Raw genomic sequence first — 13,684 nt, forward strand, 5'->3', positions numbered from 1 at the left:
ATTCCCCAAACTGACCAGAAGTTTAACTGACTTGTTTTTATACTCTACTCATTATAGTTTATCATCACTTTATTGTAGGAAACAACATAATTTGATCGCAATTATGTAACCGTATGCAAAAAAAAACCCAAATTGAAATGAAACTAATGTGATGTGATTTTTGATGTAGGAAAAAAACTTTCCTTATTTACTTTGAAGTGTGAATTATCTGGAGAAAGTTAATTAGGTGTAACAACTCCACCTTGTGGAAGCAGGTGTGGAACACAGCTCTAAGCAGAATTCAAATGAACACACAGCAGAGACTTCTTCATACATGAGACATGAAAAGGTCAGTTATTCAATTAGCTGTTCAAAATATTTTGGCAATTATTCATAGTCTTTAAAACTGGTCATTTACAGGGAATGTTTGCTTAGTTTTGTTATTTATTGATTATTGTTTTGTTAATAGCCTTAAACTAAATATTCTTTGTTTTTTGATACAATTGTTTTCTTGACTTTTTTTTTTTTTTTTAAATCAGAAGCAAACCTGATTGAGAGAGCCGTGTGTGATTCTTAATAATTCAGTAATTTAGTTCTCCCAAACCTAGTATGGGAAGACGAAACAGGAAGTTAATGATTCCTAGTGTGTGTGTGTGTGTGTTGACAGAAGGTGTGGGACGCGGGGCAGGATGAACACAAACAAAGTTAAAACTTGGGGTTGTTGTTTGTTATGTTCGTGAGAAAATTTGGTTGGTTCCAGTTTAGAAATAGCCACAAACACCTCCTACATATGATGATGAGTCAGTGATGGTGAGTTTTTAGCGAGTTTATTCCTTTCAGAAAGTGTTGGATGAGTAAGAATACCTGTGAGAATAAATGTCTCAGTTTCCTATAAATGTATTTTATCCTGACGCTGAAGTTTTATGTTCATGGATGCAAACATCCCATTTCCAACCTATTATTTACCTTTAAAGTTCAGGGGTAATGCTGCTGTGCAGATTAATCATTTACCTCCACCCACACTGATAAAGTGGTCTGTTGGAGTATTGCACACATTCAGAGACAATCCTGGGAGTTTCCGGGCATTTTGATCAGGATTACTACAAAGTGTTGACTTAGACTGCAGCTATGTTAAAAGAAGTCTTCTCTCTTGTTCTGTCTTTGTACACTTTGTTGTATCAGACCATCGTTCCCTGCTTGGAGCCTGAGATGCTGTCTGTGAACGCGATCGACCGGCAGAAGGTGAGAGTAAAAATCAAAGGTAGAGGTTTAGATTTATGAAAATACCAAAGGCACTTCCCTCACTGGTCTGAGGGTTTTTTTTATAATAACCTCAGTACGACGGGATTTACTGTTGACCTTATTGCGTAATGTTCTGGTTAAGTGCATCTTATCTGTACAGGATTGGTATTTCACACTTATTACAACTGCAGAGAGATTTACCGAGATAAATATTAAGTACAACCACAAAGATGCACTTCCTACTCCCTCTGGTCTTTCCATAAGTGGTCTTCTGACGTGGGCTATTTTAAATAGCTTTCGTTCTCATACAGTTACTGCTACCCCGCACTGTCATGTCACACTGTGTGTGTGTCTGTTGCAGCATCTGGGGACATGGTACTTTAAAGCTGCAGTCAGTCACAGAGAGGCGGACATCCAGAAGTTCAGAGTGCTGGACAACATTGTCTTCACCATGGAGGAAAGAGCAAACGACACACTGCTGCTGACTGGACACATGCGCATGTGAGGCAGCAAGTTCAAGCACACACACACACACACACACACACACACACACACACACACACACACACATTTTCAAATCTTTCATTTCTTTCTGGCCTTTGACACCACATGAGATGTTGGTTTTTATTTTTTCGTTTTATTTTAGTTGTTTTTAGTTGATTCTATGCTGTTTTATGTTGTTTTCTTTTTTAATATAGCGCTGTTTTAATTTTTATGTATTATGTGTTTTATTTATTTATTTTTCCTGTTTTCTGTTATTCTATTTTTTTCAACTTATTTTCTGCACAGCACTTTGGTCCTGTGCTGGGTATTTTAAAGTGCTTCATAAATAAAATTGGATTGGATAACTTTGTTGGGACATCTCATTGACATAATGCTTTCCATAACTGCATACCCTAACCATTACAAATGAACCCCTAACCCTATACCTTAGCCTAAACCTAACCATAACCTAATTGTAACCCTGACATTAAAACCACATTTTGAGTCTGAAAATGTCTTCATGGGGATGAGCATTTTGTCCCCATAAGTGACTGTTGATCCCCGCAAGTACAGTATGCCAGTTTTCTTTTTTCACAAATAATAATAATAATAATAATAATAAAATAACTCGATGTAAGGGAAAAAATGAAATGTTCTTGCAAAACTCAAAGGGTATGCAGAAGAGAATTTCTGAATGTGAAGCTAAGTTTAAAATTCAAGCTCACAAAAACTGGGTAATAGAAAACTGGAAAGATGTTGAGGTCTGATGAGTCTCAGTTACTGCAGACAACATTTAGGTTTGACAGTGTTTCTAGTAGGTAATGGCAGAAAAGCTGAAGAGGGTGAATTGAGGCTGTGGTTTGGGGAAGGCCTCAGGATAGCACACTGTGTTTGAGCTCAGATCAGCTCAAACTGGTTTAGTGAACATGATGATGATGAGTTCGCTGCAGTCTAGTGGCCTTTCACAAAATTACCAAATCTCAATCCAACACAGCACCTTTGGGATGTAAATAAATCTGCAGCAATTGTGATGCTATTGTGTCACTATGGACCAAAGTCTCTGAGGACTCATCTATGCCACAAAGAATTAAGGCAGCTCTGAAGGTAAAAAGGGGTCCAGCACAATAAAATCATGCTATACTCAATAAAGTGGCCTGTGAGTGTATATGAATGCAAATAATGAAAAGCATAAATAACCCACTTCAATGATATTCTCTGGACCAGGGGTGGGCAACTCCAGGCCTCGAGTGCCGGTGTCCTGCAGGTTTTAGATGTCCTTGATCCAACACAGCTGATTTAAAGGCTAAATGACCTCCTCAACTTGTCTTAAAGTTCTCCAGAGGCCTGGTAATGAACTAATCATTTGATTCAGGTGTATTGACCCAGGGTGAGATCTAAAACCTGCAGGACACCAGCACTCGAGGCCTGGAGTTGCCTACCCCTGCTCTGGACATTGAAGCTAAATGAAATCACCTGTGAAATTGTGAAATCACCTGCATCAAAGCAAGTTGAAACATGTGATGCACACAATTATTTAATAAAATCGTATCCCGAAAAAGCACGTCAGCTTAACAGCACAGAACATTTCTAAGCTGTGAGCTATAGTTTCCTCCTCTGAAATGCAACAACTGTTCATTCACTTGTGTCATTGCACTTAGATTATTGTAATGCCCTCTTTACGGGCATAGAAAAATCACCTCTGTGACACCTGCAATTCAGAATGCTGCAGCCAGACTCCTGACACATTCTGGGAAGCAAGCTCACATTACCCCTGTTTTATTTCCTTTACATCAGCTCCCACTTGATTTCAGGAGTTTTAAAATCCTCACACTTACATACAGATAAGCAAATAGACAAACTCCAGACTATTTATCTCAACTTTTTCCTCAAACACACTGCTGGTTGCTATCTCACAACCTCGAACTTTATTAGCTGTCCCTCATCCAAGGCTAAAGACTAAGGGGGACAGAGCTTTTCAGTCTGTGGCACCGAGGCTCTGAAACAGTTTACCACTGTAGTTCTGTTTAGCTGACTCTGTGGAGTCTTTCTCTAATCCAACCTTCTGCTGAGATTCTTTTGTTATCTGTTTTTAACCTTAAATTCTGTTTTTAATATGGTTCTTTGTTTATATTGCATTGTAATTGTTGTCCAGCGCTTTGTGATTCTGATTACAGTGAAATAAACTTTACTTACTTTCAAGTTAGTTAAAAAATAGAAATGTTCCAGTGGAGTGTTCCTGATTTTGGAGTTTGACGAAATGGATAAACACGTGCGTGAAACTGCTTAATGGAATGGTCAGAACAGGAGAAATTAACAGAAACAAGAAACCCCACAAGCACAAATAGATACTAGAATTAGGGAAGTGATGTGTAGAAAATGTAACAGTCGTCAGTGCATGTTTCAGAATGAAACGAAAGTCTTTCTTCTATGTTTCACTTGCATTTATAAAAATTGCCATGTTCACTGTTTTTCAGGGGGGATAACTGCATAAAGCAGACCTGGACCTATCATATAAATCTTGAGAGCAATGATTTGGAACTGGAAGGTATCTGCAGCACCATCTACTTACACAGATGCTTATAATACACACATACACACAGTAAATATGGGTTTCCACAGGTCAAAGTAAGTTAGATTTTTAAGATGGTAACTTTGTGCTCATAAATAAAAAAGAATAAACAAACTGACAACAAATACAGCAACAAACTATGCAGCAGCTTCCCAGAGTCCTGCTGTTATCTGTTTGGGGAAACCCTTTCTATTACCCTTTCTAAGTATTTCTTAAAAATGTCAGTGCAGGCAAGAAGAAAACACCGGCAGAACTGTTGATGAAGTTAAAGAAAACAAATTTTTTTCTAACTTTTCTAATTTTAATGGTGTTTGGCTCATTGCTACGGGTCATTCGATCCTTATACAACTGTTGCAAGAGCTTGGTCCACATAGCCAGCAATAAGTCAGACTCGTTCCCGGTGGGTGATGGGTCCTGCCAGGGCTGCCCTTTGTCACAAATTCTGTTCGTAACTTTTATGGACAGAATTTCTAGGCGTAGCCAAGTGGCAGAAGGCTTTCACTTCGGTGGTCTCAGGATCTCATCTCGGCTTTTTGTGAATGATGTGGTTCTGTTGGCTTCATCGGGTGATGGCCTCCAGCTCGCTTTGGAATCGGCACCTCCAAATCTGAGGCCATGGTCCTCAGCCGGAAAAGGGTGGAGTGCCCACTTGGGTCAGGGACAAGTTCTTGCCCCAAGTGGAGAAGTTTAAGTGTCTCATGGTCTTGTTCAGGAGTGACGGGAGAAGGGAGCGGGAGATTGACAGACGGATTGGTGCTGCAGCTGCAGTGATCTGGACGCTATATTGGTCTGTTGTGATGAAGAGAGAGCTGAGTGTAAAAGCAAAGCTCTCAATTTACTGGCCGATCTAGGTCCCTACCCTCACCTGTGGTCACGAGCTGTGGGTAGTAACCGAAAGAACGAGATCACGGATACAAGCGGCGGAAATGGGCTTCCTTGGAAGGGTGATTGAGATAGGGTGAGCAGTTCGGCCATCCGGGAGGAGCTCAGAGTAGAGCTGCTGGTCCTTCATTTCGAAAGGAGCCACTTGAGGTGGTTCGGGCATCTGACAAGGATGCCTTCTAAGCACCTCCTGAGTGAGGTCTCCAGGGCATGTCCCACCAGGAGGAGGCCCCGGGGCAGACGCCTGGGAACGCCTCGGTGTTCCACTGGACAAGCTGGAAGAGGTGGCTGGGGAGAGGGACGTCTGGGCTTCTCTGCTTAGGCTGCTGCCCCTGCAACCTGGCCCCAGATAAATGGGAGAAGATGGATGGATGGATAAATGTTTTAGATGAATACGCAAACACATTTTCATTATTTGAAATTCTCAATTAAATCTGTGTTGATATAATTGCTTTACTTTAGACAGACAAAAGTACATTTATTACGTTTTGCAAATTAAATTACTGATATTCAAATTTAGCCGTCAATCATTAGTCTTGTTTTGTAGAAAGTTTATAGTAAAAGATAACACAGACGTCAAGTCAACTTGAAAATTCAAAAGTTAGATCAAAACAGATAGCAGCGTGCAGTAATGCTCTGCACACTCCTGACTGTGCTATCACCATAACGATCAATGACCCAGCTACACAGTTCACTCACTGTGTCACAGCTTTGCTTATCTAACATGAACACACACACACACACACACACACACACACACACACACACACACACACACACACACACACACACACACACACACGCAAAGAACAATTCAGTACACAGAATGCGTATCATACCAGCCAACTGTCAAATTTTGCTCCTGCAAATGCAGAACTTCTTACAGTCCCACTAAAATTTGACACATAGTTTTACACTCCTTACGTTTGTACGGAGCCCCGCAGGGGACACGGGAGAAAAAAAAATTAAGACGGATTTTTGCAAGATCTCGCAAAAGTCCGTCTTAACTCTGTTACCTAATGCAGATGTTTGAGAATACTGGGTTAAGTGGATTAAAGTATCAAACAACTCGATCTCATTCTAAAATATTACAGTTTTTCTTGATTGCATTGACCTGCCTAAAAAAACTGGGATCCATTCAGTTTTTAACATCACTATCTCAGCAGAGCAAGTATGTTAACAATTTTTTCACTGAATTGACACATTTTCCCACCAGACTGCAAAACAGTTATTACAGATGTGATTCAAGTAGTCCAAACCCCACTGTTTTAGCTGTAGTAACCAAACAGAAATATGTATGAAACCCCTAAGGCACCTGTTTGACACTCCAAGTTCAAGTTCAAGTTCAAATTTTATTCGCCACATGCAGTGGCAGGTTGCCCTGCAGTGGAATGAACCCGCCCCCCGACCTTACACACACAACACAGACATCACATGGGGATACAAGTCAGAGAACGGTTGCATTACAGAAAAACACTGAAATGTGCACTACAATGGGAAAGTACAAGAGGAAAAAAAGAGACCTCTGCTCATGCTGAGCTTCTGGGAGGACAGCATGAGACCAGGAAACAAAAAAACTCCTTCTCACAGAAAGCACATAAATGTCGAAGCGTCGAAGGCGTTTGGAAGGGGAGGAGGGATGAGTGAGTGCTTATCAGTGTAAGTGTATGTGTGTGCGTGTCCATAGTTCAGCTGAGACATTGTCCCTCGCCCTGCCAGGCTAAGTAAACAGACTGCCAGCCAACCCAGGTGGCCTTGCATGGAGTGGGAAGAACAGTCTAAACAGTCATTATCAGGGAGTTTTTGTTCGGCTCCAGCCTTGAGACCACAGCTGGCACCAAAGGGATAGCCACATTATGATGGTGATTTTTCTTTAGTGCAAACAACTCATGAGAATTTCAAGCTGTTCTTAACAGTCTGACACTGGTCTCTCCATCTCCTGTTGGAGAGCCGCGAGCTTCTCCATGATGTTATCAAACTTGCGCTCCGTGGTCTTGTCATTCTTGTGCTCAAAGAGCAGATTCTGAGAACTCACGACCGCAGTGAGCTGCTCCAAGATGTGATCCAATTTATTCTGAGTATTCACAACAGCCGTAAGCTTCTCCAAGGTCTTATCCATGCTGCACTCAGTGAGCCCATTCTGCGAAGTTGCACCTCGTCCCATCGTTTCAATCCCAGCGAGCAGCCTTGGGGGGGTTTGAACAGCCGGTTCCGCTTTCTTAATTCTCCGATAAGCCAGGGCCAAGCCAGCTCCGATCAGCAAGAACCCTGTTATCATGGTTCCGAATAGGTTGATATCTTCAGCGTCCTCGATTGACAGTCCCGCCAGGCACACGACCCTCCATGTCTGCCACCCGTCCATCGTGTATCCGGCAGGGAAAGTACCTCCAGGACACTCGGACTTCTCGTTGAGAAAAGGGTGTCAATAGCATTCAGGGACCAGTTGATCAAATCCATAATTCTCTTTTAGGTTTTAGAAACAGACTGTGAGAGAGTGTTTCAGGGAAAAGTAAAAACACGAGACAAGACAAAGACATAAGAAGCTAAGCAGGGAAGATAAGGGAGAGCAGGAGAAAAGTGTGACCGCCTTCGCCAAGAGCCATCACAATAATCTTCAGTCTGCAGGACTTAAAAGGTGGCACGTCTGTGTTGTTCTTTACCAGCATGGATGGAGGCGGTCTGAGGCAAATGAGAGTGAGAGTAAGAGGTAGAGGGGTGCAGGTGTAGTTGGAAAGGCCCAAGTTTCAGAAGAAATTTGGGCAGCTGTTGTTGATCATGTTATCAATCATGGCCTTTTACTTAGAGGCTGGACAAAGAGTACAGCTTGTTCTAGACAGAAACACTGCTGCATTCGTTGTCAGAATTTTTTGACTGGAGAACAGATTGCTGTGCAGTATATACAGAGATATCTTCAGTGATATACTTTGTGTAACTGTTTCCTCATTCCCATTACAACTTACTATACATCTTTATAGAATCCAAAGGCTGCCATCCTCTGCATGTTGTGAACATGGTCGTTACAAACAATGCCATAAGCCTGACCACCACTGACCGCGTCCTAAGAAGTAACCATGTGGAAATGAAGCAGCAGTTCCATCTCAAAGGAACTCTGATGCTGTGAAGGAGGCCAGATGAAAATATGTGGAAATATTACTATACTGTAATGCCTTGTCATATCATACAGTTAGAGTCAACTGGAGACACCTTTCATTGTAAGTTTGTCCTTTTTTACTGAGAGAATAATGGGGCTTGAAGTTGGGGGCACATCGTGTCTCCATTTATGTTGTAAAAGAGGAGATGTGGAAAGAACCCCACTGGGTACAGCCCCACTTTCACCGTTTCAGGACAGAGGGGCGCCAACATAACCGTGCGTGCTGCCATCCCCAGTGATGGTGTCCTATGCCATATCCCCACTATTGGCCCGTACAACACCGAGCGCCTCATAACATTCCTGAACGCACTTTGTGAGAAGCTGATCCCACCTGAGGAGAGACGGCTGTTGAGGCCGGTCATGCCAATCTTGTAATTATTTTGGAGAATGTGGTGTTGCACCACTCTCACCTTGTCAATAAGCGGTTTGCAGTACACCCTCGTATGATGATGCAGTTCCTCCCAGCATATTGCCCATTTCTGAATCAAAGCATTTCTGATTCTGCATCCAGTTCATTGCCAGAAGACAGATTTGGTCCAGGCTATGTAGAAAGTTGACAACTGGCTACAATGACGAGCAATGGTGCACTGATTTGCACTGAGGACTGTATTTTGTTGTCCATTGTGTAATGATTGATTGGAAGAGCTCATACATGTGTTCGCAGATTAGAATCTGCTTTTGTTTCATATTTTAAATGTTTTTCTACGGTTAGAGTCAGTTTGCACTTTGACCATGAGCGCCTCTGTTTAGGCCTGTGTGCGCTAACTGTTTGGAAAGTGTGGAGTTTGCTGTCATGCAGTGGCCAACTCAAAAAAACAAACCTAAAAAAGTGTCACTGCTGTGTCGGCAGATGTTCAGGCAGAGGTTGGGATGAGGAGTGAGTTTATTTAAGTGGAGATGGGGAGGACAGGAACCAAGAAATAACTAAACTGGGAAAACCTAAACACATGAAACTGAAGCCAAAACTCACAAGATAACATGCAGCGGAACACGGGGAGACCCGGGGAGACATCACAGAAGAACCAGCAACTAACAGAGGCAAATACAAGGCTTAAATACACATAGGTGATAACGTGGGAATGAGACACAGAAGGAGAGCACAGCTGGGAGTAATCAGACATGACGAGACCAGACCTTCACAATAACACAGGAAATACACAAAGACGCAGACCAGAGGGGAAGAGAAAAACACTGAGGAGCATGAGGGAGAGCACAGACATGATGATAAACTAAACTAAACAACTTAGGACCGATAGAATAACTCCAAAAACAACAAATGAACTTCACAGTCTACAGAAACACAAGGAAACAAAGAATACTGGGTCAGAATGACCCAGGACCATGACAACAAGTATAATGATGTGGGTGGTAATCTGCGACTATGGTACCAAAATGATTACCATCATCATCAACTACTTCCTGCCTTTACAGCTGGACTTTTTTGCCCTTTAAAAGTGGCAAAATGTGTGCCTATCTAACCACCTACTGTGGCACTGTGGCATATCATGTTAAATAACTTTTAACAGCTGCACTGACCTAGTTTTCATTTCTTCACAAGTTGTTTTTCATTATGTGTCACATCATTTGGTGACACAGTTGTTGAAGCAGCAGTAGGTCAGATGTTTAGGCTCCTTCAGTTGTTGAAATCTCCTTGGGCATACCACTAAACCCTGTATTTCCCCAAAGCAGCTGTGGCCATTGGTAGATCTGGGTAATAACACTTGTTGTAAAGTGGACTTTAATGTTTGTTCATTATCCTGGTACACCAAGATTTTCTTTAATTATCCCATTATGTCCCGGCTCTGCTAGGCAACAGGGAAGGTAACATAAATGAGGCCACCACGGAGGGAATCAGTTTAAGAAAAAGGTTTATTACAAAAAAAGTCAGAACTGAAAACTGATAGCAAACCACTAGGCAATTGGCCAACACAAAAGAACTTTCTCGTGTACAGGTACAAATTAGGTCTAGCCTCACAGGCAGGAATACGACTGAAGGCTATTCAGGCAAAATTCCACACCTTAAACAGAGTTCAACAAACATGGTACAAAGACAGAAGCTTGAGGGACAACCTGCACATTCAGTCCAAAGCAGTGTCCACTGAATGAAAGTTCTTCAGCCTTTTGTAGTCACAGGTGGGTACAATCAGTCACTCATTGGTCCCTGGAGCATCACAGGTCAACAGCCAGCCAATCGTCTGTAGGTCCTGGCACACTTGGGTTTCCCTACAGGGAGGCCGGCCCACTTCCTCCAAGGCCAGGGGCCGTAACATCAGCCTCAAATGATCATTTCATACACCCACAGGGGATCTCCTCCTGGTCAGACATTTCTTTTTTTTTTTTTTTCTTTCCTGGCTCTTGATGGAGGTGGTCACACTTTCTCCCTCTCCCTCAGTCCAGGCCACCCGCGTCGACCGAAGATTGTTGACTTTTGCCTAACTGAGTGAAGGGACACTTTCTCTCAGCTGAACACGGACACACGCACACATACGCATGTACACTGACAGAGACCTACACTCACCCCCCCCACCCCCACCCCCTCCAAACGCCTTCAAAGCTTATGTCTTCTATGTTGTGAGATGTGATGATTCATGTGTCATGTGCTGAGGTGTTTTTTTATTAAACTGATCTCCCCGTTGGAGCTCAGTCTGGGGGGAGTTCGTTTGTCTTTCATCGTGTTGTGCACTTTCCATTGTTTCGGATCGGGTCGCTGCTCGTGCGGTCGACCGTCCATTGCTAGCCTGACCTGTCTCCCCAATGTGATGTTTGTGTATTGTATGTGCGGTTGGCAAAGTATCTATCTTAATTGCCCCTTGAGGATAAATAAAGTCACTGTGACTCTGACTGAGACATGCTTGAAGCACAACACCTAAGTGGTGATCAGTAGGCCAGAACCACCTCAGCTGACTCCTTTGGATGTGGTAGAGCAGCAGCTCTAACCAGACTCCCACAAATGACCCGTCTCAAAGAGTGAGCCCAAACGTGATTTGGAAGAAGCTCATGTCTACCACTTGTATTCCGCTGAATTTTAACCCAAACCATAACCTTTTTTTTTTTTTAAAGAACCTAACAATGTAGGACAAGTGTAAAGTTCACTGAGCTGTAAGGTGAAAGTCACTTCTGTGAAAGATTGTTTCATGTTTTAGGAGCAAAGTGATTAATATCAGCACAAACCCCCTGGCTTCTGTGATGTATTTACCCGTTAAAAGGGAAAATATTTGTGACCATTTCACCAACAGTATCCTGTTCAACAGACTGTGGGTTTGCATATCTGATGTCACAGGGATTTGCAGCATGTATTTGCAATCGGTGGTTTTTTTGTTTCGTTTTTTTGCTTGTTTCGTGAGGGAAGGACTCGTTTGTCTCACCTCAATGGCCTTACATTCCTCAGGGTTCAATTTTAGGGCAACAGTTCAGACAAGACCTCAGATAGGAATGAACTGTTCAGAATTTGATTTATAGGCCCTTCGAGTCTGATAGTAATGCAAAAGAAACCAAGGTTTTCTATAAATTACTTGTAATTACTTCAAACACATATAATTGACAGTTTTCATTGTAACACATAAATTACAAAAAAAAGTCTTGACCCATCCACACGAAGCTGGTCAAAAAGTGTGAAAGTCAGTCATCATTTTCTTTTAGTTTTAAAACAGCAAAAATAAACAGCTTCTTCTCAGTGTTTAACTCGTGCTGTCTATGCCCATAAAAATTTATAGTTTCTTTGATCTAAATAAAACTGCATGTGCAAAAAAAGCAAAAAGAAAAGACACCAGGAATGGGATGAATATCTTTCCAGAGTATTGTATTTATCAGCCCAAAAGAGAATTTTATGTTCTCGTCCCTGTGAATCCCCTTTGCTGTAACACGTCATGCTATACAAATAAATTGACAGTGAACATAAACACTGCAAATAACTACAGTGCCCCAGAAATGACTTTAAAAATGTGCTGGTCCTTTTATTTGATGGTGAATTGAGTCTACATCACAAAAAAGTGGTTAGCAACAGCATAAAGGCAGAAAGTCCCACATTCAGCACCTGAAATGACTGTAAAGTTTAAAAATCAACCCTGTCACATTATAGGGACAAGTGAAAATTTCTGCCACCTGTTATGGACTATTTTTATAATACCACATTAAATGGGAAACCACAATGGGACTCTACTGAATGCACTATTTTATTCCACCTTAGGTCACAGCCATGTTCTTGTGATTTAGGATTTTGACAATTTCTTTAATGACAAATCAGTAATTTCTTATTAGAGTTGACAAGATAACTAAATTCAGATTTAGCTTTTCTAACTGACCAGCCCCGTCACCCTGTTTTTCTATGCTTTAATGTACCCAGGGCCCAATTTCCACTGTAGAATTCTGTTTATTTGATCCATTGAAGTAGCATTTTCTGCAGCACTTTAGCTCAAAACTGACAGAATTCTGCTTCTTAAATTTAGATTTTTACACGGAGACCCTATTTAAAGCTAAAGTTTGATTAGAAGTTTCATTAGAAGAGAAAATTGATATCACAGTCATTATCTGCTTTGCTCTTTTCTGTGATTTTACTACAGGAAGGCCACAGCGCAAGAACCTACTATGGAGTGGCAAGTGGGCCGAATGCTCCGAATGCATCATTTTCCAGGAAATAGAGCCTCCACTAGACAAGGAGAAAGGAACGGAAGACTCCCTGCATAGACACATGCTGTATTGTAAGCTATTTTAAAGAATTAGAAGTTAAATGCAAATAAATGATTAAACAAAATGAAGCATTGTGCTTGAATCAAATGTCAGAAATATTAAGTCAGCCAAGTGATTACTGTAAGTGTGTTAACCGCTGCACTAGAGAACCAATCTTAAAGATGACAAAAATTACAATAAAAATTTAAACCTTTGGTTATTTTAAATGTTTGACACAATTCCAGCTTTCTGCTGAATGCACACACTAAACTTTCTTGACTAACTTACTTTTCGGTAACTATTTTTCTTTCAAGCTCGCAGCAGTAATAGCTCTGACATCGTGGCAACATTTCTGAAAAATGCAGCCTGTCATGACATGCAGGCGAACGTCACACCACGTCAAGAGAAAGGTGAGCGGTTTAGATATTATCTCTAACCACTCAAATAAATTTGTTTGTGCTTGAATGCAATAGTATTTGTCGACCTCTAAAGTTATACCTGTATTTACAGAGTTTTGCACGTAGTTATCAAGATTACGGTGAGCACATGCAGCATATACATTTTTCATATGTATGTGTCTATGTATGTATGACTGTTAAAATGTTCTTGGTTTTTACAGGTTACTGTTGGATCCACTGGCATCCTCAATTACAAGAATATTTCTTTCTTTTTTTCTTGAGTAATTGTTAACCAATTAAAACCAAAACACCTAA

The 13,684-nt window shown here is 41.4% G+C and overlaps 2 protein-coding genes across 3 annotated transcripts in view; one reads left to right on the forward strand and one right to left on the reverse strand.

Annotated features, from left to right (window-relative positions):
* The window catches only part of bag6 (BCL2 associated athanogene 6), a 25,022-nt gene extending 21,986 nt beyond the window's left edge, over positions 1-3,036 (reverse strand). The window contains exon 1 of the mRNA XM_024804150.2: positions 2,906-3,036. The gene's annotated coding sequence lies outside the window, so the exon portion shown is untranslated. The remainder of the gene's footprint in view (positions 1-2,905) is intronic.
* Positions 1-13,684, forward strand: part of LOC101468787 (apolipoprotein M) — a 17,620-nt gene extending 3,936 nt beyond the window's left edge. The window contains exons 2-8 of one of the 2 annotated variants that reach the window (XM_076890277.1): positions 1,162-1,221; positions 1,583-1,722; positions 4,179-4,249; positions 12,866-13,003; positions 13,286-13,381; positions 13,482-13,509; positions 13,591-13,684. In XM_076890277.1, coding sequence (XP_076746392.1) covers positions 1,189-1,221; positions 1,583-1,722; positions 4,179-4,249; positions 12,866-13,003; positions 13,286-13,381; positions 13,482-13,495 — 492 coding nt within the window. In that variant the 5' untranslated portion in view covers positions 1,162-1,188 and the 3' untranslated portion in view covers positions 13,496-13,509; positions 13,591-13,684. Of the gene's footprint in view, positions 1-995; positions 1,222-1,582; positions 1,723-4,178; positions 4,250-12,865; positions 13,004-13,285; positions 13,382-13,481; positions 13,510-13,590 lie in introns of those variants that run through there. The other variant, XM_004573557.2, reaches the window with a different exon arrangement.

This window comes from Maylandia zebra, linkage group LG11 (genome assembly GCF_041146795.1).
Source record: "Maylandia zebra isolate NMK-2024a linkage group LG11, Mzebra_GT3a, whole genome shotgun sequence".
NCBI classification, from domain to species: Eukaryota; Metazoa; Chordata; class Actinopteri; order Cichliformes; family Cichlidae; genus Maylandia; species Maylandia zebra.